General features: G+C 48.4%; 2 protein-coding genes across 7 annotated transcripts; one reads left to right on the top strand and one right to left on the bottom strand.

Moving 5' to 3' along the window:
- Positions 1-8: 8 nt before the first annotated feature.
- On the top strand, positions 9-23,147 carry Ppp2r5d (protein phosphatase 2 regulatory subunit B'delta). Of its 2 annotated transcripts, none has more exons than XM_020157245.2 (18): positions 9-336; positions 2,223-2,422; positions 3,142-3,393; positions 8,624-8,704; positions 17,600-17,804; positions 17,996-18,195; positions 18,281-18,391; positions 18,515-18,607; positions 19,255-19,385; positions 19,521-19,580; positions 19,685-19,793; positions 19,998-20,051; positions 20,352-20,522; positions 20,615-20,742; positions 21,320-21,421; positions 21,523-21,595; positions 21,727-21,843; positions 22,007-23,147. In XM_020157245.2, the coding sequence occupies exons 2-18, from the start codon at positions 2,372-2,374 to the stop codon at positions 22,142-22,144; spliced, it is 2,076 nt and encodes a 691-aa protein (XP_020012834.2). In that variant the 5' UTR covers positions 9-336; positions 2,223-2,371; the 3' UTR covers positions 22,145-23,147. The 2 variants fall into 2 exon arrangements, with proteins under 2 accessions (XP_020012834.2, XP_020012835.2); XM_020157246.2 differs by having other exon boundaries at positions 10-336; positions 8,627-8,704.
- Mea1 (male-enhanced antigen 1) lies at positions 23,026-24,833 on the bottom strand. 5 transcript variants are annotated; one of them, XM_074082161.1, is made up of 4 exons: positions 24,629-24,833; positions 23,887-24,167; positions 23,695-23,797; positions 23,026-23,400 (listed from the first exon to the last, which is right to left on the bottom strand). In XM_074082161.1, the coding sequence occupies exons 1-4, from the start codon at positions 24,804-24,806 to the stop codon at positions 23,249-23,251; spliced, it is 714 nt and encodes a 237-aa protein (XP_073938262.1). In that variant the 5' UTR covers positions 24,807-24,833; the 3' UTR covers positions 23,026-23,248. The 5 variants fall into 5 exon arrangements, with proteins under 5 accessions (XP_073938262.1, XP_073938264.1, XP_020012843.1 ...); XM_074082163.1 differs by having other exon boundaries at positions 23,887-24,096; positions 24,663-24,833; XM_020157254.2 differs by having other exon boundaries at positions 24,692-24,833.
- Positions 24,834-24,876: the final 43 nt, after the last annotated feature.

Genomic DNA, 24,876 nt, shown 5'->3' with positions numbered 1-24,876 from the left:
GGAAACTGGAGCCGGCTCTGAGGAGGTGCTGCCCCCTGGGATGATCAGGACCGTACCTCGACAGCAGAGCCTTAATCTCTGCGGTTGCGAAGCCTGAATGCATGCGCCCTTTGAACCCTCGTTTACACGGATTTGCCTTTGCCTTCTAGGGGAAGTAACGTCTTCTCCACCATCACGCCCGAGCACGCACTTCACAGTTTATTGACTGATCAATGAAAGCTCGGTGTGTTCTCGGCCTGGCTGGAAGCTGTAGGTTTAGGAAGGAATCCACTCCTTTGTGGAGATCGTCACAGTTTTCCCCGCGCAGCTGTAGGCGCTGAGGCTTGAGGGTTGCAGGTAACGTAGGAGGGAGTGGTTGGATTGTAAAACTCTTAGACGTGCTTATGGGTATGTAGTGACTGCTGGCTGGATTACTGTGAGTGAGTGATTCCTGTGGTCCTGGAGCGCCTGGGGCTGCCACACCTGTTCCAACGCATCCCGCACACGCTCCAGCACTTCTCGTCCTGTTCGCTGTCCTGTTCTTCTACTCGCACCAAATATGAAAACAAAGCACTTCTCCCTTTCCTCGACCCTACTTGTTCTTCCCCACCAATCCTTGAAACTGTTTGCATCCTAAAGGAGGGCAGGCAGAAGGGAGAGGTTAGAGGCTTCTGTCATGAGTACTGAGCCAACAGCCTGCTTCCTACCGTGCTGTTACATGGTCTATCCTTGTGTTCACTCCACTGCTCCACTACACTTAGTAGGAGTCCACATTCCAATTATTAACAGTTACTGTATTTTCATTGGTGGCGGCAATCTCTCCTTTCTGGACCTTCCATTCTATTCTCTTCCAGCTAATATCCCTCTTTCTTCTCTCCACAGCTGAGCACATGAGGCAGTCTTCCATGTCAAATATTGGAAAGTTGAGCTTTAGATTTACATGTTATATTTCTAGCCCTAGAGGGTCAAGAAAATATTTAGATTTTTGATTATAGGTCCTGTCAGTACTTCAGGTCATAAACCTGAAATTGTCTATCCCACATTTTTTTTGGGGGGGGGGGTGGGACTGGAATTTGTAATTTGAACTTGTTAGGCAAGTGCCCTATCACTTGAGCCATACCTCCAGCCCTGTTCCCACATTTTAAAAACTGCATGCAGGAAGGTACTAAGAACCTGGATACACCTACATGAAAGTCTCAGTTTACTAGTCTTACTATATGTGGCTCTGTCCCCTTTCTCCCAGGGGAACCAAGGACTGGGTAAATGGGGGTGAACCTAAAGAAAATATGCTTGCTTTACACAGTAGCAGGCAAGTTCCAGGCTTCCAGACTAGGGTGCTTCTTGAGTCCTTGGAGATGGGTTATCTGGTATCCTGCCTAGATAACACTCGTACACCAATAACCATTCATAAATACACATCTTTTCCCTAGCAAATAATGGTTGGCATGTACTTTGTGTCGCCTTGAAATCATCATTAGTCATGAAAGCCAAATACTATTTCTGTGAGCCAGCCAGGATCCTACATTTGCTGTCTTCCTTACCTCTTTCTCATTCTTCAGCCCACTCTAAAATTTCTTCTACTCCTCTGAAATTTCCCTGGCAAAGATCACCAGTAACCTCCTAATTGCAGAATCACCAATCACGGTGTTGCTACTTTATCTTGCTCAATCTTACTCTGCCCAGTCCTTTTACTTCCTTTGCCATTATGATACCAGTCTTCTTCCTACATCTTTGACCACTTGTGGAAGTCATTCTCAACTCCTTCTTTCCCATACCATCCAATGAATCACCAAATCCTGTTGATTCTAAATATTTCCCAATCATCTCTTTCCCACCCTCATGGCCACTGTCTTTAAACACTGCTTTCCTTGAGCAAGGATTACTTTTGTGCTCAGGGAACCCAAGGCTTCCCCCATGCTGAGCAAGCAGTTACCATTGTCATGTTCCCAGCCTCCACAGGCTTTTTTTTTCAGTACTGGGGTTAGAACTCAGGGCCATGTGCTTGCTAGGCAGGTACCCTACTACTTGAGCCATGCACCTAGCCCTTACAGACTTATTTATTTTTGGTGTTACTGGAGTTTGAACTCAGAACCTCACACTTGCTAGGCTGGGGCTCTACCGCTTGAGCCACTCCTCCAGCCTTCAGGCTTATTTATTTATTTATTGCATTGCTGGGGTTTGAACTCAGGGCCTACACCTTGAGCCACTCTGCCAGCCCTTTCTTGTGATGGGTTTTTTTCCAGATAGGATCTCAAGAACTATTTGCCCAGGCTGGCTTCTGAGATCCTTCTGATCTCTGCCTCCTGAGTAGCTAGGATTTACAGATGTGAGCCACCACCACCGTGCTTCTCAGGCTTATTCTTGGGCCTTTTCCAGTTTCTTCAGGCAGTGGATGGGCTATTGGAGTAATGTCTTTGAAACACATTCCACCATTCGCCTCAAGGTTTGTGTAATTTATTACATTGTATTTTAATCATATGTTTATACAATTCTGTGAAGTTCACCAGATTGGGAACTCCCTGAGGGCAGGAACTGAGTCTTATCCATTAGAACACTGGCTTAGGCGAGGAACAGATTTTCTTGGGCGCTCAACAATGAGGGAGCTTTTCCACTTCAGTCTCAACTGCTCAAATCTAGCTGGTTCCCCAATCCCAGCACACTTGCAGTGTACAGGGATCCACTTCCTAAAGTTGCAACGAACCAGAGATTCTCATCTATTTCACCCGGGTTCCACCCCGGCTAAGCTTTCTTTTTGCTCTTGGGCAACTCTGATCTAGGACAATCTAGAAGAATGCCCTGGAGGGCCCTTGGGAGATTTCTCCACTAATTTTGCGTCTGCAATTAGTACTACTTTACCCTAATGAAGAGAGGAGCCCTTCCTTTTATACAATTTCTTTCCTCCAGTTAGGACCAGGCCGAGTAGCGGAGTGGGGAAAGTGTGAAATCCACTTCAGAAGGGAAGGGGCAAAGCTCCAAGGGCTAGGAAGAATGGCCTAGGCCGACGCACACCAGAGGCTGGAGTGCAGCACTCCTGGCCAAGCTTGGGTTTCCCCTTACCCCCGCCTCCTTCGCCAAGCCCAACCCATTTTAGGGCGGGATCTCCTACTTCAACCAATTCTGTGAGCCGAACCCTGGCGGTTTGTACTCTTTCTTTCCAATGAGAAAAAAAAAGGAAGCAGCTTGGCTCCAATGACCAATCCAAGGAGGCGGCGCCTGGTTGTCAGGCAGGTTTGTAAGAGTTCGAGCCAATTGGAGGCTCAGCTACCGCTCGACCCGGGCGCAGCGCGCAGGCGGTGGCGAAGAGACGCCGAGCGGGCCGAGTGCGGCCGAGCAAAGCCGGAGCCGGAGCGGGGCCGCAGGAGCCGGGCTGGGTCCGGACGGGCCGAGATGCCCTATAAACTGAAGAAGGAGAAGGTGAGCATGGCCTTTTTCCCCGCGCCTCCGCCTTGGGGCCTGTTTGGAGCTCTGGGAGGGGCCCGAACCAGGCCCGGGACAGCCCCAGACGGACCCTCCCGTCCCGGCCCCTCGCAGGACTCCCGGGGCCAGCCCTCCGCCCCCACGCCTGGCAGCACCCCTTAGTCTGTGCCGCAGCTGGGACAGCTCCTCCTTCTTGCCCCAGTGGATTCCCCCCACGTACACCTCCTCCTTTCCTCCCTCCCTCTACCCCCGGGTAACCTCCTCTCTCCAGATCTGCCCCACTTTCAGGTCACTCTTCTGCTCTTTCTCCCCGCCTCCCTCTGACCCTGATCCCCCATCGGTTTGGGACAGCCCTCATCAGCTATTGCACCTCCCTCCAGAACTGCCCTCTTATCCTCCCCCCAACCCCCCGTTCTGCGCAGCCCCTTCTCTTCTTACCGGCCTAGGACAGCCTCTCCATGGTTCCCTACAGTCCCTTCTCCACGCCAAGCCCCCTGACCTAGAACAGCGCTGCTTTCTCTCCTCCACCCAAATCTGGCCTAGGCCCCTCCCTCTAGTTCTTCCTTCACACACAAACTTGTAAACCAGGACTGAGCCCTTCCTTCTGTGGATGGAACCTTAAAACGTCAGTGCTGGACGGGAGCTCTGAACACATGCAGTGCAATCACTAGTGGTATAGATGAGGAGACTGAGGCCCTGACAGGGGAAGGGACTTGTCCAAGGTCATGCAGCCTGCTTGAGGCCCAGCTGCAATATCAAGTCTCCTGACTTAAAGGGCTCACCTGTGCCAGTGCCCTCCTAACTGGTATCAGCTGGTTGGCTCCCAAATTCATCCTAGACCAGACACCTTTCCTCGATGGAGCAGGCTCCTCCCTCTTGTTCCTACTCCTAGGATAACCTTTGCATTTTTTTCCTTTTTGCACCAGTGCTGCATTTCTCCATTTCGTAGGGCAACTATCTTCAAATGGAGAATCTGCACTGTCTGATTAGTTTTCTTACCCTGAAGGCTAGCCAACCCCTGGACATCCATGCTTTGTCATGATGTCCTGACACAGACCATTTCTTTATTATTATTATTATTATTAGCAGCGCTGGGGATCGAACCCAGGGCCTTGCATATACTAAGCATGTGCTTTACCACTGAACTATGCTTCCAGCTCCACAGGCCATTTCTTGATGTTGTCCTCTTTACTTTCTTTGTCTTCCTCCATACCGCCTTCACCAGTTCCTTATCCCTGCCTTCTTCCACCCTTTGTTTCCTGCTGTTGCTGAGGTCTGACTCAGAGGTGTGGTTCCTTTGAGGTACAGACTTATAGAGGATGCTAAGATACCAGTTCCAGCCACCCCCATCTTCTCTCACTTGGGGCTTGCCCCTTGTGGTGGGAGCTGGCTCTGGCCTGGTGTTGTGGCCACCCTCCTGATGACCCCAGAGGTGTGTCGCTTTCATTTGCTCTCTGATCGGCTTAGTTACTGGGCTGCCATCTCTAACCTTATCAGTCAAACCATCCTGGGGCTGTTGGGTGTTTGCCAGGCAGCTCTGATTCTGTGTTGTCCCCAGTGTCAGGGCCTGCGATTCTGAGCATAGGGCTGGCGATGTTGTCTAGGCATCTAGGCACTGAACCCCTGAGGTAGTGAGCTAGACACCATGTGTGCCCCACCTAGGCCCAGTACTTGGGGAGTGGGCATGCCACCATGGTCTTGTCAGTTTAGCTAAAGATAGTGAACACACGAGACAGCTGTACTGGGAGTTAAGGGGGGTGGAATTAAGGAGGTTTGTGAGGTTGCCACCCATCCATAGTTTTTACTCTAATGTACCAGAACTTGTCCCATCTGCAGAAAGCCTTTGCCTAGTAGATTATTGAGAAGAGAAGCAATTCTTAAACTTGCTAGGATCACATGTGTATTTGGTAGAGAAAGAGTTCTGGAAGGATTGGAGTGCCTAGAGCCAGGCATAACTCTGACCCTGCCCCCCCCAACCCCCCATGAGATTCAACTTCCTGCATTTGATTTTTGGCTGCATTTGGCCTCCTTCAATGGTTGGCAAGTTCTGAGGGGGAGAGAGATGACAATGTGACTGAGGTTTGCCTGAATGGGATGGAGGCACAGAGCAGGGTGGGTGGGTGGAGGCTCTTTGTTGCTCATCCATCACCTGTCCCCTTTCTCCTTCATCTCTGCTGAGCCCAAACCTTGCTATCCTTCACTACCTTCTCCCTGAAGCCTTTCCTGAGCCCTCAACCACATCTGAACTCTCTTCCCTTGGATTTGCAGAATACTTGTTAGGATACTTATGACTTCTTTGTGTTCAGTCTTGGATGAGAATGAATTTTGGACAAGTCTTGCCTTCCCCTTGAGATAACTAAGCTTGGTTTTGGTTTGGCATCTCCCTTGCACACATAGGGGCTTACTGGATAGGTGGATAGATGGATGGGAGTGGGAAGATTTGCATCCCTCCCTTTTCTCAGGTTATTCTGATCTGGGACTTAGGTCTTTTACATTCCTGGGTGAGGTGACCCTGCTCCCTGCCACTTTCTTCTTGTTCATAATAATAGTAATAACACTGACCAGCATTAGGATTTTCTTTGGCCAGACAGTGCGCTAAGGGAAGTGGTACTATGATTGTCATTGTTTAATAGATGAGGAAACAGCTGGGCATGGTGGCTAATGCCTGTTATCCTAGCTACTCTGGATGCAGAGATCGGGAGGCTTGTAGTATGAGGCCAGCTTCAGCAAAAAGTTCATGAGATCCCATCTCAATCAGTGGCTGGGTGTGGTGGTGAGTCCCTGTCATTGCAGCTATGAAGGGAAGCATACATAGAAGGATCTGGGTCCAGGCCTGCCTGGGGAAAAAATGTGAGACACTATTAAAAAAATACCTAAAAAAAACCAAAAAGGGCTGGGGTGTGTGGCTCAGGTGGTAGGGCACCAGCCTAGCCTGAGTTCAAACCTCAGTACTGTCCATAAAAAAAAGCCAGGAAACTGAGGCTCCAAAAGCCTAGTTAACCACTACTATATATGTAGTTAAAAGTTGAGTCCAAAACACAGGGCTGGCTCCAAACCCTTTCTTTTAACCTCAGTACCATGCAGCAGTTGACAGCTGGGTTGGGCTGCAGTATGTGCATGTCACCTGTTCTGCAGAAGCCAGGGAGCAAGGCTGGTGGGCGCTGTTCCCACACCCACTTACACCTACGCACTAAGACAGCTGTGTCTCTCTTAGGCACATTCCCTGAGAGAGAGGTCTGTCTCAAGCGTCGTGCTGAGTGCCATAGGGTGGGTGGAGGGGTACCAAAAGAATAAGCAGTTTATGATCAAGTAGAGACATCAGACTGTGTGAAGATGGGTCAGCTCTGTCTGACGGGCTATTTCTGGTGTGTGCAGTCAGTCAACTTAGTGCTGTGTCCTGTCTGCATCCCCACCATCCTTTCCCTTTCCACCCCACACTGTGAGCCACTGGCAGGGGACAGGGTGGCCAGCCTGGTCAGTAGGCAGTGGAAGAGTGCTCAGCCTAAAGAAAGAACTCCTTACCCCTTGTGTGGCTGCATCAAGCTGCCCCACATCCAGAGTGGCTTGTTTCCTCCCCACCTCCAAGAAGCCTTCCCCTACTGCAGCCCACACAGCTCTCTTCCCTGAAATCCTTTTGCCCCCACAGTCACAATCACTTGATTTAACATTTTTCGCTGAAGGGGCTTGGCTGCTGTTGAATTGCAGACTCTCAGAGCTGGAAGTGATTTCCAAGATTTGCCAATTCAGTTCTCATTTAAGGCTTGAATCCTTTTGCAACACCCTTCGAGGAGGTCACCCAGCCTCTGCTTGAATGCTCAGGGCTGGAAGCTTTTAGCTTCACTAGGCAGCCAGTTTCCATGCAACTAGTCTGTGAGAAAATTCATCCTTGTTTGGGGCCTCAGCCTGTCCTCTTGCTACTTCAGCCCATTGCTCTTGTGCTCCTGAGTCCATATGGACAAGTTGCATCTTTACTCCACATGGCAGCCCTTCATTTGCTGGTTAGGATCCATCTTGTTTCCCCACCCCAAGGACTCCTCCCTTCTATTGTTAACTATGCCAGCTCCTGCAGCTGTTTCGCTTGGGCTGTGCTTTTGAATCCACTGCCAGTATGGGTCTCATTTCACCTAAGAAAAAGTAGATTTCTCAGCCCGGCTCGGTGATACACGCCTGTAATCCTGGCACTTGTTAGGTGGAGGCAGAATGATTGTGAATTCAAGGCCAGTCTAGGCTACATAGTAACACCCTGTTTCAAAAAACCAAAAGGAAAAAAAAAGGAGGGGGGACTAGGATTGCTCATTGCCCCTCCCACCAGCTGATGCTCACAACTGAATCACTCCAGACTGGTCCTGTCAGTGCCAAGCACTCCACACAGGTCTGTTAACTGGGTGGAAGGTCATGTGAGCTGCAGTGGCAGCCATGGCACTTGGGTGATTTGTGTTGGGCTTGCATCCCCAAAGTCTTTTTTCACATTTTCCCCATCCTCTCCCTGTGCAGTTGCTTTTGTTTTGGCCCAAAGCATAGGAAGAGATGCTGGGCAGGCCAGGGCTCAGAGCCAGCTCCCAGGTTCCCAAGGGAAACTAGTGCTCACACTTTGTAACAATTCAGGGCTCTACCTCCATCCCTGTCCCTGTGCTAGTCTACAGAGGCACTCTTGGCATTTTGGATGGACACTTCCTGTACCTGTTAGCATCCTTGGGACCTATTGGTTAAATGCCAGTAGCATCCTCTTGTCTGGATGCTATTTGCAACATCTAAAAAAAATGCCTGCTTGTATTTCTGGGTGATCCTGAGAGGAGAGTGGTGACTTCTCTAGCATGGAAACCTCTGACACCCCTCTGACCACTTTATCCAGAAGCTAGTCTCTTGTGCCCTGATGCTTTTCCCTTAAGCTTCTTCACCTTGGTTCTTACCTGACTTAGGTGTAGTAGCAGCCCTACTACACCTAACACATGCACAAGTCTAGTTAGCTTACATATGAAAGAGCATTATCATGCTTAATTGTTGTGCTTGGCATGACTTCCTAAATACATTCTAAACTCCTTGAAGGGACCGATTCTTGCTTTCAGTGCCCACTTCTCCTCCCTCTCCCCAACACAAGGGGTAGATACAAGATATGTTCTAACTGATTGGTTCGTTGTTTGATTCAGTCTAAAGCATAGTTGCAACAAAGACTAAGGAGTCCAGACAGGGTCTCTGACTTCCCTAACCCTAACTCCCTTTTTCCCAGCAGGAGCCCCCCAAGCTTGCCAAAGGCACCGCCAAGCCCAGCAGCTCAGGCAAGGATGGTGGAGGCGAGAACGCTGAGGAGGTAACAAATGTAGACACAGCCCTGGTTGTGGTACATGTGCTAGCTTCAGTTCCTTCATGGTTATTGGGGTAAGGGGGAGGGGAAGTGGAGGACAGAGTTACTCAGGCAGAAGGGAAGGAAGCTTCCACAGCCTGGGAAGTACCTCAAGGGCCCATCTGGACTGCCCTCAGGCAAGACTTTGGCTTGTAGAAAGCAAATAAGCACTCTGATTTTTTCAAAGTCCTCAGATTCCTGTGAAAGTCATTTTTCTGTCTGCCAACTTTGAGTGTTGAAAATTCCTTTTTCAATGGTTGGGGGTGTGGTTCAGTGGTAGAGCTTGTATGCTTAGCAGACCCAAAGTCTTGGGTTCGATTCCTAGCCTCCCCACCCCCCAAAAAAAGAGCCTTTTACTTAGGACAAAAGCTGGGAGGTAACTGGAGGTGTGGCTCAAGTGGTAGAGCACCTGCTTTGCAAATATGAAGCCCTGCGTTCAAATCCCAGTACCACCAAAAAAACAAAACCAAAGAAACACAAAAAAGCTGGAAAGTGCCTGGTGCGTAGTGGTATGTAACTATGTTCCCACTACTCAGTAGACTGAGGCAGAAGGAGCTCAAATTTTAGGCCAGCCTGAGCTATGTAGACAGACTGTGACTGAAAAAAAACAAACATAAAACCTGGGGTCCCAAGAAGAAGGAGAAAAGTCCACAAGTGCTTGATGGGATGGTAAGTGACTTTGGCGTGGTTCTGGGTGGGTAGGGATTGGGAGTGACTGGTGTCCCTGAGTGGGCAGGGCTAGGCCCACTGCCCTTGGTCTCAACTAAATGAGAGCATGACTGAAGAACAGTTATGAGCAGAGGTCAACACAGCTCAGCAGTCTAGGGCTGTAAAACAATAAATGTCAAATGAGAGCTACAGAGGGGGTAGGGGGTTAAGGAAGCCCAGGGTATGTCTGGGACTATCTTAGGGTGTGCTCAGTTGGATGCTTTTGATGGTTGATGATACTGTGCAGATATGGAGCAAATAGCCATACTGTGTAGAAGCTGCTACTGGCACTTTCTCTGCTTCTTCCCTTCTGCTCTAAACTGTTCAGAGAGAAAGAGAACAGGAAATAGAGGTCTTAGCTATGGGCAGGTCTTGTGGGGTTTTTTTTTTTTGAAAGGAAATTGATTAACATGTGTTTGGGGTTAACTATGGATTTATATTTTCTTGGCCACTTCCGGTCCCTATCACTTCTAAAGAAATCAAAGTACTTTTCACACTGGTGACCATTGTTTTAGGCCTCACATAAATAATCAGAAGAAGCAGGATAGATTTTGCCCATTTTTCAGACAAGGGAGTAGAGGACCACAGAAATTACTCCTTCCTTTGCACTTACACCATTATCTGAACATGTCTCTAGACTAGCCCTTATCACTGTACAATGTAACCATTTGTTCCCATCTGTGTCTCTCCCACCAGGCTGGGAACTGAGGTGAAGAACCAGTGTTATTGTGCATTGCTTCTTCCCCACACCTGTGAGCTCACTTGGTCCACAATAAATGCTTTTGGGAACACATCCTCTGGGTTCAGTCTCTCCTTCAGGAATAATGTCAATGGTGGGTCCCACAGGCAAGGTAGTTGGGATCTAGTGACAGACATCCAAAGCAGCAAGAGAGACTTAGAACTAGGATTTAAATGGAGAGAAAAGAATACTTAGGAATATTGCCTAACTCCTCCTCTTCTAGTTATTAGGATTCCTTAGAGCAGCCTTCCTTGTCCACACAATTCCATCCCCAGGACGTGGTGAGGGGATATTAGTTGCTCTTCTGTCACCCAGTCGTACCATAGCATCCAACCACAACGGTAGTTAAATAAGGAGTTCACAAGGAATTATTTATTAGCTGTCTTCTGTGTTTGCATGGGAGCTCCATGAGGCTCTGGCTCACCTCTTAAAGGGCCTGGGCCAGCAGAAGCACCCAGTAACTAAATACATTAGTAAACTAGAGAATGAACGAACCAACCAATCAATTTCAGATTAGAACTGGATGGGATCTTAGAGTCTAACTATCTCATTTCATTGATGGGAAAATGCAGACTTGAACAGATGAAGTACGGTGAGACCAACTTCTGTGATTTCTTCCCTGCCTTTTGGAGAGGTCTGCCCAGGGCAGTGGTCATGTTTCAAGTCCTCTGGGAAAGGAGGGTGTCACATTCACCTTGGGCTGTGTTTTGTGAAAAGCTGCCCAGGCTTGCCTATATGAGGCAGCTGCAGGAATTCTGCATGATTTTCCAGAAAGGGTACCTGTGCATGGATGGATGCTGGAAAAGTTGGGGACCAGGCTGTGAGGCCGTAGTGTTCAAATGCTGTTTGACACAGTCCTTTCCTAGTCCTTTTTCTAGCCCAGAATTTTGAGCTCTTCTGGCAAAATTCACTGTCAAGCATTTGCTAGAGCCTTTTCCATTTAGTTAGCAGCTAACCTTTATTTTTATTGAGCAATTATTTTATATTAGTTTCCTGGGGCAGCCATAATAAATTACCACAAACTGGTTGGCTTAAAACAATAGAAATTTATTCTCTCACATTTCCAGAGATCAGAAGTGTGAAATCAGAGTGTTGTAAGGGCCATGTCCTTCAGGAGTTCTAGAGAATTCATTCCACACTTCTATCCTACCTTCTGGTGATTTCTGATAATCCTTGGCATTCCTTTGCTGTAGATCACTTCAGTCTCTACTGCCATCTTCACACAGCATTCTCTCCTGTGTATCTCTTTCTCTGTCCAAACTTTCCTCTTAGTAGGACACCCGAATCCAGTCTGTCCTCATTTTCACTTGATTACATCTGCAAAGACCCTGTTTTCAAGTGAGGTCACATTCACAGATTCTGGGTGGACATGAATTCTGGGGGACACTGTTTAACCCAATGGACTATGTACCAGGTACTGTACTAAGTACTTTGCAGGCAGTGTTTCATTAAACTGTTTCAGCACTCCCTAGGGTCCTTCTATTATTATCATCCCCATTTTACAGATGAACATGAGGCTTAGAGACGTTGGATAGCTTTTACTCAGCGAGTAAATGGCAGAGCTGGGATTCAACCCATTCTGTGCCTTGGGAGCCAATTCTCTTGTGAGCTTAATGGAGTGATAGGCTGGCTTTAGGATTCTGGAAGGGAATCCTCGATTGGAAAGAAGTCTTGGGAGATTGGGTGAGACCCAGTGTGACTGTCTGCAGATAAAGGTCTTTCCCAGTCTGTTTTTGGAGAAAAAAATTCAATGCCATGGATTCTTTTTGCATGTTGTGCTATCCTCCAGATAGGGAGGAAGAAACAATCCTAGCCTCCCCTACTTCAGCCTATCTTCTCTGAGGCCACACTTTTTACCCTAAAAACCTGTTGATATTAGTCTTCTACTCCCTCCTGCCCCTTTCCCCCTAATGCTGCGGATAGATTGAACCTAGGGGTTTCACTCATGTAAAATATGTGCTCTACTACTGAGCTGCACCCCCAGCCAAATCCTCTGCTTAAAGACCAATTTTGAGCGGGGTGCCAGTGGCTCATGCCTGTAATCTTAGCTACTCAGGGACAGAGACCAGGAGAATTGCAATTTGAAGCTAGCCCAGGCAAATTGTCAAGAGACCGTATCTTGAAAAAAACCCATCACAAAAAAAGGCTGGTGGAGTGATTCAAGAAAAAAAAACAAAACCAAAAAAACTTGGCATTTTGTTGCTTACAAGTTAAAATCCAAATTCCATGCTTTTCTGAGCTGGCTCCACCTCATTCTTCTGGCACCTTCCCTGTTTTCTAGTCCCACTGAATGTCCCATCTTCTGGTAGAACAAGCCTGTTTATGACTCAGACCCTTGTAGATGTGGTTCCATTGTCTGGACTGCTTTATTTCCCTCCTCTCTTTTCTTTTTTTTTTTTTTTTGGTCTACTAAACTCAGGTTTATCCTTAAGAGCTAAATCAAAACTCACCTCTTCAGGGATGTCTTCCCTAATTCTTCCAGGCAAAGTTTGTAGCTTAGCTCTGTGTGCCCATAGCTTTTGTGATTCTCTCTGTTCTTTTATTTCTCTTGAACCATTAGCTGCCTTTGTGGCTAGCCCACCTACTGGACTGTGAGCTCTTTGAAGGCAAGGGCCATGTTCTAGTCACCTTTTCATTTTTGATGCTTAGCATGATGTTTAGTGAATAAACGAAGGAAGAAAAGAATTAGCTGGGGGTATAGCTGAGTGGCAGAGTGCTTGCCTAGCATATGCAAGGCCCTGTGTTCAATCCCCAGCATTGAAAGAAAAAAAAAAAGAATCAAGAAAAGAATTAGGGTTAGAGTGCTAGATATAACCACGGGAGAGAATGCCTCTGTGGTTTTCAGGGTATTAAACCAAAATCGTCTTCATTTGTTAGGCCAGTTAGTTCAGTATACAAAACATTTAATCTTTACATTTTTTTTCCTGTTTTATTCATTTTGCAATGGAGTCTCGCCCTGTAGCCCAGGCTAGCCTCATGAGCCTCTTGCCTTAGCCTACCAAGTAGCTGGGATTACAGACATGTACCATTGTGTGTAGCTTCCTTTTCTGTTGTTTTTATGTTTTATACTTAATACTTACTACAGTGCTTAAATTATATTTCTGTTTCTTTATGTTTAAATGTCTGGGTTTAATTATTAATGGTGGCTATGTTAGGATTAAAGTGGACCAGGACTTGTTCAGAGTGGACAAGAGAGGTGCATAAATTCAGGGCACTGCTCAGTTGCTGGAGGCCTGAATCTAGGAAGGCTTCTTGGGATACAGATACTTTTGAGAGTTTGGAAATGGAAGGAGAAGGTACTTCAAACCTCTGTAGAGTCTCAGAAGGACTATGTGGAAGGCAGATTGGCCAAGTGGGCTTTGGTGGGCTACCCATGCTGTGATGGCTGCAGAAGTTTCTCCAGGAGACTCATTTGCCTCCCACCCCCGGCCCAGAGAAGTAGAAAAGTTAGAGATTGGAGCTTTTAGGAGCAATGCTTATACATGGAGTGGCTGACAGATTCCCACCCTTGCCTTCAGATAAGCGTGCTTCCTAGTGAAAGGCTTCACTGGCTGGGCCAGTTATTTCTCAGATGCTTCTTGTGTCTGGAGCCCAGGAGCCAGTGGTCCTTACAATACCAGAGTGGCCCAGTGTGGTGGGGTGGTATAGACTAAACCTGTTCAGCTGCTTTGCAGCCACATCAGCCCTTAATAACACAGTCCTAGGACTGTGGTTGTGGCTCAGGGGGTAGAGTGCCTCCCTAGCAACTGCAAGGCCATGAGTTCAAACATCCAGTACCACCAAAAAAAAAAATAATAAAATAAAAAATAACAATCCTAGTGCTGAAGGGACTTAAGCCTCAACATGTAGGTTTTTTGAACATTGCCATGCAACCCTCTGGCCTTTTGAAACCTTACTTGGAGAGTGCTTGGGTAACTGCTTTATCTAGTCAAATACCCTCCTTATAGGCTGGGTGAGTGTTTGCCTAGCATGTGCAAGGCCCTGGGTTCAATTCCCCAGTACCAAAAGAAAAAAAAAAATCCCCTCCTTGTCAGCAGAGAAAATTGAAGCTCTGTGTTTCCCTTTCTGGAAAGAGTGCCTCCTTTCTTTGCATGTCCCCCCCAGTATGAATTTCATGGAGGTGTGGGGTATCTCAGTCTTATTCCTCAGGCTGACACTGAGCCTTTTACCAAGTATCTCTCTCTGCTGCTGATGCAATGCATTGAATGTTCTGGTCTAAGGGCTCCTCTGTTAGGACAGGACAGGAAGGGCCTCTGGAGAGGAGCCTGGGCAGGAACTGAGATCCTTGGGTCCTGGTCAGTCAAACCATATTTAATCGAATGCCTGATGGGTGCCAGGAGTGGGGGTACCCAGAAGGGTGCACACCAGGATTCTGGCTTTCAAGGAACTTGGCGTTTGGGGGTATGATACATAAACAGACTGAGCAAGAGGTGTCACTAGTGGGTGAGTTATCACAAAGCCAATAAAACAAACAAATAGTTACAGACGGTTGGGGTGGGGGTGGAGCCAGGAGTTACCCAGGGTCCAGAATAAGCTGAGAAAGGTGAGACTTAACCTGGGTCCTGAGAGATGCAATGCTTCCCTGGATCTCTCCATTTTCAAACAAAGGGGCTCATGAATTCAAAGGAACATTTGAGGTGTGCTACTGTAGGAAGGAATTTCAGGTTGCATTCCTAAAATCCAGGTATAAAGATAAAAGTGATAACCATAGTAGTAAGGGAATGGTAGCGGCAGAAAACTTACACTTTCCTGTGTGCCAGGTACTCTTTGTTCAGTCTGTATTACAGCCCTACAAGGTAGGTACTGTTTTCATCTCAATTTTACAAATGAGGAAACTGAAGCACAGAGAGGCTAATAAGTTGCAGAACCAGGAGTTGAACCAGGTAGTTTAGCCTGCATGTGTTCTTGAGCACTAAGCTCCACAGAAAGAGTTTGGTTATTCCTGAGGCAGGAAAACAGAGACCTGGGGCAGGGGAGATTCCAGATGTATACCAAGCACTGGTCCCCAACTTCCACCTTTGTCCCCAAGGTGTGATTCATCTGCTGTATGTTGAAGGGGAGACCTCAGACTCTGGGGGCTGGGGGTGGTGGGAAACTTTGCTAACTCCAATCACACTGACTGGCTGCTGCAGGTCATAACAGGAGAGATTTATGATGCCTGCTCCTGCCTGCCCCCACCCCGAGCTCCCCAGTCAATCCGGTATCTGGAGCTGTTGTTTCAGGTGGAGGAGAGAGCGAGTTGGCCAAAGTGATAATGAGCTACACTGGGCCCGACTCAGTGTTCCTCTTTTATTCTCTCATTCCCACATACGGCACAAGCTCCACAGAATTGTTTTTATAAAAGTACAGAGCATGCAAAGGGCAACGTTTTACTCCCTTCCCCCAACCCAGAAGATTTCCAGTTCTCCCATTCTTACTATGGTAAGTTTGGGACGAGGGTTGGAGAGGAGGAAAACGGCCACTATGAGGAAAGAAGGGTCATCCTTTCCTTCCTGTGGTGTGAGCACTCAGGACATGGCTTGAATCCCTTTGTCTTCCTGCAGTCTCCGGTTGGGGGCTAAGGCTGTCCTATGGCTCAGACAATCTCATCTCCTAATAGGAGTTAGCTGGAGAGTCAGAAGTACTTGTGAGCGGCCGATGTTGCTTCAGTACCTGTTGCAGGCTTATGCAAACAGGGTCTGTGCCTGGAAGTCATCTCTCTTAAAATGGATAGCTTTTTAAAAACTAGCTGTATTTCTCTCATTATAAAAGCAATGTCAGCTTGTAGAATATCTAGAAGTGAAAAGTCATCTATAGTTCTGCTACTACAGGGGACAGTCACTAATACAGTGGTGGACTTGCTCTTATTCTTTCCTTTTTTTGAACCCTGCTTTTGGTCTTGTGTATGTATTGTCTTTATTTGACTTAGCATTGGAAGCAGTTTTCTGTTTTTGGCTTTTTTAATTTTAATTTTTTTTTTTGAGACCAGGTCTTGCTGTGTAGCCCAGGCTGGCCTCAAACTCATGATCCTCCTGCCTCAGCCTCCCAAGTGCTGGCATTACAGGTGTGTACCACAGCACCCAAATTTTTTTTTTTTTAATTTTTGAGATTTAGATTATCTCTGACTTTCTACTGTGGAAATTAGGACCTGAGCATTCTTATGCCTCTGTGCAGACAGTCCTCCTCTCTAAATACTTACCACAATTTTAGAAAAATTATTGTGACAATGTAAATATTTATTATAAATGAAGTTATTAAAAATATTTGCAGGCTTGGCAAACATGAAGCCCTGAGTTCAAACCCCAGTCCCACAAAAAAAAAAAAAAAAAAAAATTTGCACTTGCAAATCAGGCACTCTACTGCTTGAGCCACTCCTCCAGTCCACTTTGGAGATGGGGTCTTGAGAACTATTTGCTCAGGTTGGCCTTGAACTGCGATCTTCTTAGTCTCAGACTCCCAAGTAGCTAGGATTACAGGCATGAGCCACCAGTGCCCAGCTCAGACAAAGTTTTTAAATTTTTATTTATTTGGTGCTGGGGATTGCAACTGGGACCTTGCATATTATAAGCATGCACTCTATGACTGAGCCCAATGCAAAGCTTTTTTTAAATTTAGGATTTTTATTAAGCTAAATTTCTGGTACTTAAACTACTAAGAAATTGGAATAAATTTCTCTTTTACTTTTTAATTGAAGGATGTCACATATTCAGTAATTTTTTTTGGTGGTACTGGAATTTGAACTCAGGGCCTACACCTTGAGCCACTCCACCAGACTTTTTTTGTGAAGAGGTTTTTCAAGATAGGGTTTCTCAAACTATTTGCCTGGGTTGGCTTCAGACTGAAATCCTCCTGATCTCTGCCTCGTGAATAGCTAGGATTATAGGTGTGAACCAGTGGTGCTTGACACATATTCAGTAATCTTAGGTGTACTGCTCAAAGAATTCTTAGGTATGTGTGCATGCTATGTACCACCTCCCAGATACCCTCAAGATGTAGTATGTTTTCATCACTCAGAAGTTTCCTCATGTCTCTTAGTCAATGCCTGCATGCATGCGTGCACACGCACACATCCACCCATGGAAAAACAGCCTTTTGGTTTTTTTGCAGTACTTGAATCAAACCCAGGACTTCGGCATGCTCTCTGCCACTGAACTACATTCCCAGCTCTGATAACCACTTTCTGATTTCTGTCACAGTTAATTTTACCTGCTTATGAACTGGGATGAACATTTTATTTTGGAGGCCATTGACAGACTTGCAGTGGGTACTTTAGGACATAGGACTTCTTGAGCATTGCCTTCCAAGGCCATAACCTGTAGTTATCTCTGAGTCCATCGTTGCTCACTTGCTGCCTATGTGCAGGCATAAACAGACTGGGGGTGAGAGATGGCCCAGCTCTTGAGGAGCTGACTTCAATAGATTACTTGTTTGACCAGGTCCAGGCTCAGCCCCAGGCTCAGCCCCAGTCTCAGCCATCGTCATCCAACAAGCGTCCCAGCAACAGCACACCACCCCCTACACAGCTCAGCAAAATCAAGTATTCAGGGGGGCCCCAGATTGTCAAGAAGGAGCGACGGCAAAGTTCCTCCCGCTTCAACCTCAGCAAGAACCGGGAGCTGCAGAAGCTTCCTGCCCTAAAAGGTACCTGCAGATGGCCTCGGGGCCAGTGAGCATTGGTTGAGTGATGGTTTGGGAGTATTTTCTGGAGAACAGTTCCACTGAGGCAGAGGTAGCAGGACGATGGAAGGGTGGGAAAGGGAAAGCCCTGTAAGGCCAGGAGGTCAGGATGATGGACATGGGTGAAGAGAACCTGACTGTTTGGGCTCCTACAGATTCACCAACTCAGGAGCGGGAGGAGCTGTTTATCCAGAAGCTACGCCAGTGCTGTGTCCTCTTTGACTTCGTGTCAGACCCACTCAGTGACCTCAAATTCAAAGAGGTGAAGCGTGCAGGACTAAATGAGATGGTGGAGTATATCACTCACAGCCGTGATGTTGTCACCGAGGCCATCTACCCTGAGGCTGTCACCATGGTAGGCACAGGAAAAGGATGCAGGGAGTAGGGGTAGGAGTCCTGGAGAAACCCAGACCAGGCTCTAAGCTTGGCTCACCCTTCAGTTTTCAGTGAACCTCTTCCGAACGCTGCCACCGTCATCGAATCCCACAGGGGCTGAGTTTGACCCAGAGGAAGATGAGCCCACTTTGGAAGCTGCCTGGCCACATCTCCAGGTACCAGGACAGGGAGGCAGGTTGGCCCTGGCTGAGGGAACAGGGGCATTTTGAGGCCTGCAGCAAGGGGATATCTCCCAGTTCTTGGGTCATACCTCAATGGATACTCCTTTTCTTCCATAGCTCGTGTATGAGTTTTTCTTACGTTTCCTGGAGTCTCCTGATTTCCAACCAAACATAGCCAAGAAGTACATTGACCAGAAGTTTGTCCTTGCTGTGAGTCTCTGAGGTTCCTGACCTTCCCCTCTTTCCATTTCATGATCTCTGGCCCCACACCCCCATCCCGTGTCCTGCCTGCATTTTCCCCTTATGCTGAGTACACTGGGGTTTCAGCTGTATCTGGTACAAGGACAGCATGGGGGAAGAGAGGTTAGGAAAAATAAAAAATCCTACTCTGCCCTTAAGAAGCTTCTAGTATAATGGGAAAAATCCAACACAGTACCTCTCCCTGTTCTATGGGGTATATAGTTATGCATACCCTCTGGGTACAGCAGTGTTAATAGAACCACTCTGCTTTTTTTTTTTTTTTTTTTTTGGCAGTGCTGGGGTTTGAAATCAGGGCCTACACCTTGAGCCACTCCACCAGCCCTTTTTTTGTGAAGGGTTTTTTCAAGATACGGTCTCGTGAACTATTTGCCCAGGCTGGCTTTGAACCATGATCCTTCTGATCTCTGCCTCTTGAGTAGCTAGGATTATAGGCGTGAGCCACTGGCGCCTGGCTCCATTGTGCTTTCTAAACATTTGCCTCCACTCCCTGTCTCCAGAGAACCTCAGGTCTTCCCCTGGCTAGGACCTTATCACCCCTGCCCCAGCCTTCCCTGACTGAAGCCTCACTCTCTACCTTTCCTCCCTCCTGCCCCCAGCTCCTGGACCTATTTGATAGTGAGGATCCTCGTGAGCGGGACTTTCTCAAGACCATTTTGCATCGCATCTATGGCAAGTTTTTGGGGCTCCGGGCTTATATACGTAGGCAGATCAACCACATCTTCTACAGGTGAGGCCAGGAGCCCAGGCTTAGGAGCACAACAAGCCCCTGCTGAGGTGGGGTGGGAACAGGGAGGTAGGGAAACTTCAGATTGCTGGAGGGACATTAAGAACAGAGTTGAGAGAGCCCTTTTTCTTCCCTCAGGTTCATCTATGAAACAGAACATCACAATGGAATTGCTGAGCTCCTGGAGATCCTGGGCAGGTGAGAGGTGGGGTGGGGGCACAGGCGCTTGGAAAGGTTTGCAGGATTGGTACATTGGGGTTGTCCGTGTCCCTTCGGTCCTAAAACCCTCCTTTAACTCACAGTATCATCAATGGCTTTGCCTTGCCTCTTAAGGAAGAGCACAAGATGTTTCTCATCCGCGTCCTGCTTCCCCTTCACAAGGTCAAGTCCCTGAGTGTGTATCACCCTCAGGTGAGTCGCTCTCCTCCTCATGGTCCCCAACTTGGGCACCAGGGATGGGGGGCAGAATAGCTCTGCTGGGCTAGGGATGGCATAGAGTGGGATGGGTAAATCTTCTCTACCTCCCCTTCCATTCTGGGATCTTGTTTTTTGTCACTGACTTCTGTGAGACCTGGGACCTGCATTCTATCTCCTTTCTGTTTCAACCTTTTGCAGTTGGCGTACTGTGTGGTACAATTCCTGGAGAAGGAGAGCAGTCTGACTGAGCCGGTAATTTCCCTTTCTGGGCCCCGGGTCTACCTCTTAACCATCAGCATTGCTTGCCAGGTTCTACCAAAGGAATAATGCCTAAGTGGGTTTTTAGGAGGGTTGTGGCCTGACAGGTGACAGTTTCCTCTCTGAAGAAATCTATGTAAACTTAGGAAATAGATCTAATCCAAAAAAACATGAGCATTAGCTGAGGTCACTCAAACAGTATCCAACAGGGTAGAAGTTAGGGAGGGCAGCAGAAGGACTTCCCAGAGAATCAGCCAGTGCTGAGAATTTTATCCTCATGTCCTCTTCTTACAGGTGATTGTGGGACTTCTTAAGTTTTGGCCCAAAACCCACAGCCCCAAGGAAGTGATGTTCCTGAATGAACTAGAGGAGATTCTGGATGTCATTGAACCCTCAGAATTCAGCAAAGTAATGGAACCACTCTTCCGCCAGCTTGCCAAGTGTGTCTCCAGCCCCCATTTCCAGGTAAGACCCAGAGCCAGGATATCCCAGACTGAGAGGAACAGATCTTGAGTGAAGTAAGCAGTGCCCCACTGAGTTCCACCTCTCCCCACCAGGTGGCAGAACGTGCCCTCTATTATTGGAACAACGAGTACATCATGAGCCTGATAAGTGACAATGCTGCCCGAGTCCTCCCCATCATGTTCCCCGCACTCTACAGGAACTCCAAGAGCCACTGGAACAAGTAGAGTACTAGGGTGGGCTGGGTGATTTTTGAGGCGTGGAAGATCTTAAGAACCAGGGATCTCACCTGGTCACTTAGCAAGTAGAGCTGGTGCTATTGCATATTGATAAGAATATGCCCAGAACAGCAGCCTGTATCACACCATTTCTGAGTCGGCTATTCTGCAGATCACATCACAGCTTTGGAGACTTTTATGCTGGGAGAAACTGTTGTGATCTGCTAAGACAGAATGTATAAAGCATTCAAGTTGTAAAAAGGCTTTCCTGCTAAAAGCATCTCCAGAGTGGTACAGACACAGTCCGACATGTTGCTGGGAGGCCATTAGTGTGGGTCAGTTTTGGAACATGGGCTGGGGAAAGGCTAGAAAGGTGAGCCAGTATTTGTAAAGATCATAAAATGCCACACTCAAGTCACATGATTTGGTCAGAGCTGTCTGCTTATCCTGTATAGAGGTTTGTGAAATATGAGCAATAAATGAGGAGCTCTTAGCAGAGGCATCTCTTAGAAACAAGCAAATTGGGATCCTAGTGCTATGGGTAGGCTCTGGCCTCATGTACATTTCTCTTTTTGGTGACAGGACAATCCATGGACTGATCTACAATGCCCTGAAGCTGTTTATGGAAATGAATCAGAAGCTGTTTGATGACTGCACACAACAATACAAGGCAGAGAAGCAGAAGTGAGTGTCTCTCTCTCTTTCTCTCTCTGGGAGACTGATCTTCTATCTCTAGCTCACTTTTCTTCTCAAGCCCAGCCCCAATCATACTTTTGCTCCCTCAGGGGCCGGTTCCGAATGAAGGAAAGAGAAGAGATGTGGCAAAAGATCGAGGAGCTGGCCCGGCTTAATCCCCAGGTGAGATTTTTCTGCCACTGCCCTGGTTCAGGGGCCTATCTGGAGTTGGGGGAGGAGTTTTTGGAGGAAGAATATGAGGCATCCAGGCTCACAAACCTCTGAAGTGGCTTTCATTGCCTCCTCTCTCTCAGTATCCCATGTTCCGAGCTCCTCCACCACTGCCCCCTGTGTACTCCATGGAGACAGAGACCCCCACAGCAGAGGACATCCAGCTTCTGAAAAGGACGGTGGAGACAGAGGCTGTGCAGGTGGGAGGGCACTGAGTTAGGGGTCAGGGAGGTGGAGCAAAAATAATAGGTCTGGAAGGGAGGGGAAACAAGAGAAACAGAGCCAAAGAATAAGAGAAGGAAACACTAGAATTTCTTAGGAATTGGTCACCATTCCTTTCCTTTTCCCTATGCACACATACAGATGCTAAAAGACATCAAGAAGGAAAAAGTGCTGCTTCGTAGGAAATCGGAGCTGCCCCAGGATGTCTACACTATCAAGGCACTGGAGGCACACAAGCGGGCAGAAGAGTTCCTAACTGCCAGCCAGGAAGCTCTCTGACCCCCTCACCTTCCCAGAGGGCCACAGCCCATTCAGCCCTGGGATGCCACCCCAGCCCTCCACCCTCTTCTCCCTACTGGCTGACTTGGGGCAAGGCAGCACCTCTCTGGCTACTATAGAGGATGCAGGCACTTGAAGCAGGGACACCTGCTTCTCCCCAAGATGTGTTCTTGCCTCCTTGTGGCTAGTACAAACAGGCTGAGTACTGAGACAACCTGGGGATGTCTGTCCCCTGCCTGTTCCTAACCCTACAGCTACCTGAGGCTGCTCTGAGAAATATACAGGAATCATATACTCCTCCTCTCCCCTTCATCCTCATCTGAATTCTAGGTGTCTTTCCTCTCTCCCCACTGCAGAGGCATGTAGGGAGCAGCAGGAGAGTATTCTCACCAAAGTTATGTAAAGCTCCACTGGCCCCTGGAGTGAGTAGCTGGAGGAGAGCCAACTCTCAGCAGCACAAATGAGACCCCAGCCCCAACAGTGTGCAGGCTGATGGAGTTATATTATTTTCTCTTACCCTCTCCCTGACCAAGACAACTTATTACAGAGGTCAAAAGAAGTATAGGCCATGGACACCAGATGATGAATGTAAGGCCCGGTGGACCAAGAGGCAGGGATAAATGACTCCCCTGTGTCCCCTCTTTGGTGAGCAGCAGCCCTGGGACTGCAAACATGGAAGGGACCACCCTGTGGCTGGCTGCTTTCCTGTGCTGTTGGTTCCCAAAGCTACAAAGAAGGAAGCAGGGAGCAGTGCCCCAAGCATGGCTGCCCCCAACACCTATTTATTTCGTTTGTGCTGATGCTGGACAGGCCCTCACTTGTCCTTTTTAGAGGAAAGGGGAGGGCTGGGCCCAGGTTCCAGGGGCACAGGCAGTGCGGCGTTTGGCTGTGTACATAGGGTGCTTTATTCTCCACAAGAGTGATACATGCTAAGGTGGGTTGGGCTTGGGCCAATGTCCCCAAATGTACAGAACTGAATAAAGTGGGTCTCTGAGAAGTCTGATTTGCCTTGATGTGGAATGAGAGATGGGGAGATGGAGATGTGTTCAGTCCTGGGCTGGTTCTGGCCTGGAATGCTGGGAGATAAGGCAGCTCTCCCTGTGGTCACTTCCAGGCAGGAGACGCCTGCCGGGCTTGGAGGGCTTTCTGTACCACATCTTCCCACTGGGCATCCGATATCTCCCGAGCCCAGGCAGGGACACCTGGCGCAGGCAGGCTTACTCCAGCCATCGTCCTTTTCACCAGCTCTACATGTTCTGAAATCACAGCCAGAGGCTGGTTAGGAAATAGCAATAATGGAAACAGCTCCTCTCTCCATTCCTTGACTCAAGCCAGAGTCCTTGAGTGATGGGGTCACCAAATCCATCTTGCTATTGCATGCCTACCCATCCCCAAGTCTAGTAGAATAAGTATTTCACCTGAATTCTGAAGTCTGCATAATCTCAGTTTACAAACTACCGTATTAGGAATAAGATATTCCTCTGTAATTTCCCTCTAACAGCTCCAATTCCTCCATAATTATTCCCAAATGAAAGCTCTTTTCTTTTTACCTGGGTCCATGGGAATAGAGCTGTGGCTGCTCAATGAGGTGGCACCCTCCTCATCTTCATCCTCACTTTCTAATGGAGGATCTGGTAAATGGAGCCCCAGGGCCTGCATAGTCAGAGAGATCACTCTTAGTCTAGCCTTCCAGGAAATTCAGCTTCACCTACTCAGGAACAATCCCCTCCCCTCCACCGTACCTGGATCCGATCCTGGATGTCAGCTACTACATCTTCTCCCTCACCCACTGGCGCCAGCTCCACCTCTTCTTGTTCAGGATCTTGGTTCAGGGGCTGGTAGGAGTAGCCAGCTGGGCCTGCCCCTGTTTCCTCCTGCTCTTCCTCAGGTTCCTCACCGCTCCAATCCCCGGTTCCTTCTGTAGGGCCCTGATGTGGCCCCAGTTCCTCTGTCTGATTGGGGAAGATACGTTCAGGGCCCATGGTGTCTCCCCCTAGAACTACTGCTGCCATCCGGGCAGGGGCTGCAACAACAGGGAGGCAGGAGGATACGGATTGGATGAAACCAGGCCCACTTTCATCCAGGTCATAGGTGTCTCCTTTTGGGTACACAAAACCAGCTCCCCTCTCCCAAGATTGTGCATCCTTCTCCCCTTCCCCCTCAGTCCCTCATTCCTCCCTCTCTTAAGACCGGGCTCTCATTTCCAAGGAGGCCCTATCCGCATTACTCCCCCAATTCCTAAATAAACTGCCCAACCCGAGGCCCTGCCACCTTCTAAAAGACTCCTTTTCCTGAAACCCGACCCCTCACCACACCCCTCCCGGACTTGAGCACCCGGGGTTGCCAGACTCCCCTAGAGTCGGTGTACCCGCCCTCTCCTCCGCTCTCCGAAGAGTTCCCCTCTGTACCGCCTGACAAAAGGCCTTCAGGCCCAGGGACGCCCCTCAAATGGTCCCAGCTACGGTGTCCCCCACCCGCTCCCACCGATTCTCGGCGCTGGTGCTTCCGCGCGCCTCACCCTCTCAGAGCCCACGGCCGGACTCGCACCTCCACTTCCGGCAGGACAGGACGTGCTGGGGAGCACAGACCTCCTGCCCCGCCCCGTACTCAAGACTGACGCGGCCGAGGTCGCGGAATCCGCCCCTTGCCCCGCCTCCGCCATCCCCTGCCCGGACAACAAAGGACTACATTACCCAGTGGCCCTCACGGTCTTGCCACGATGTGCACATGCG

Source organism: Castor canadensis, chromosome 8 (genome assembly GCF_047511655.1).
Source record: "Castor canadensis chromosome 8, mCasCan1.hap1v2, whole genome shotgun sequence".
Taxonomy (NCBI): Eukaryota; Metazoa; Chordata; class Mammalia; order Rodentia; family Castoridae; genus Castor; species Castor canadensis.
Note: the sequence above shows the minus strand (reverse complement) of the source record. Positions and strands in the feature narration are given on the sequence as shown.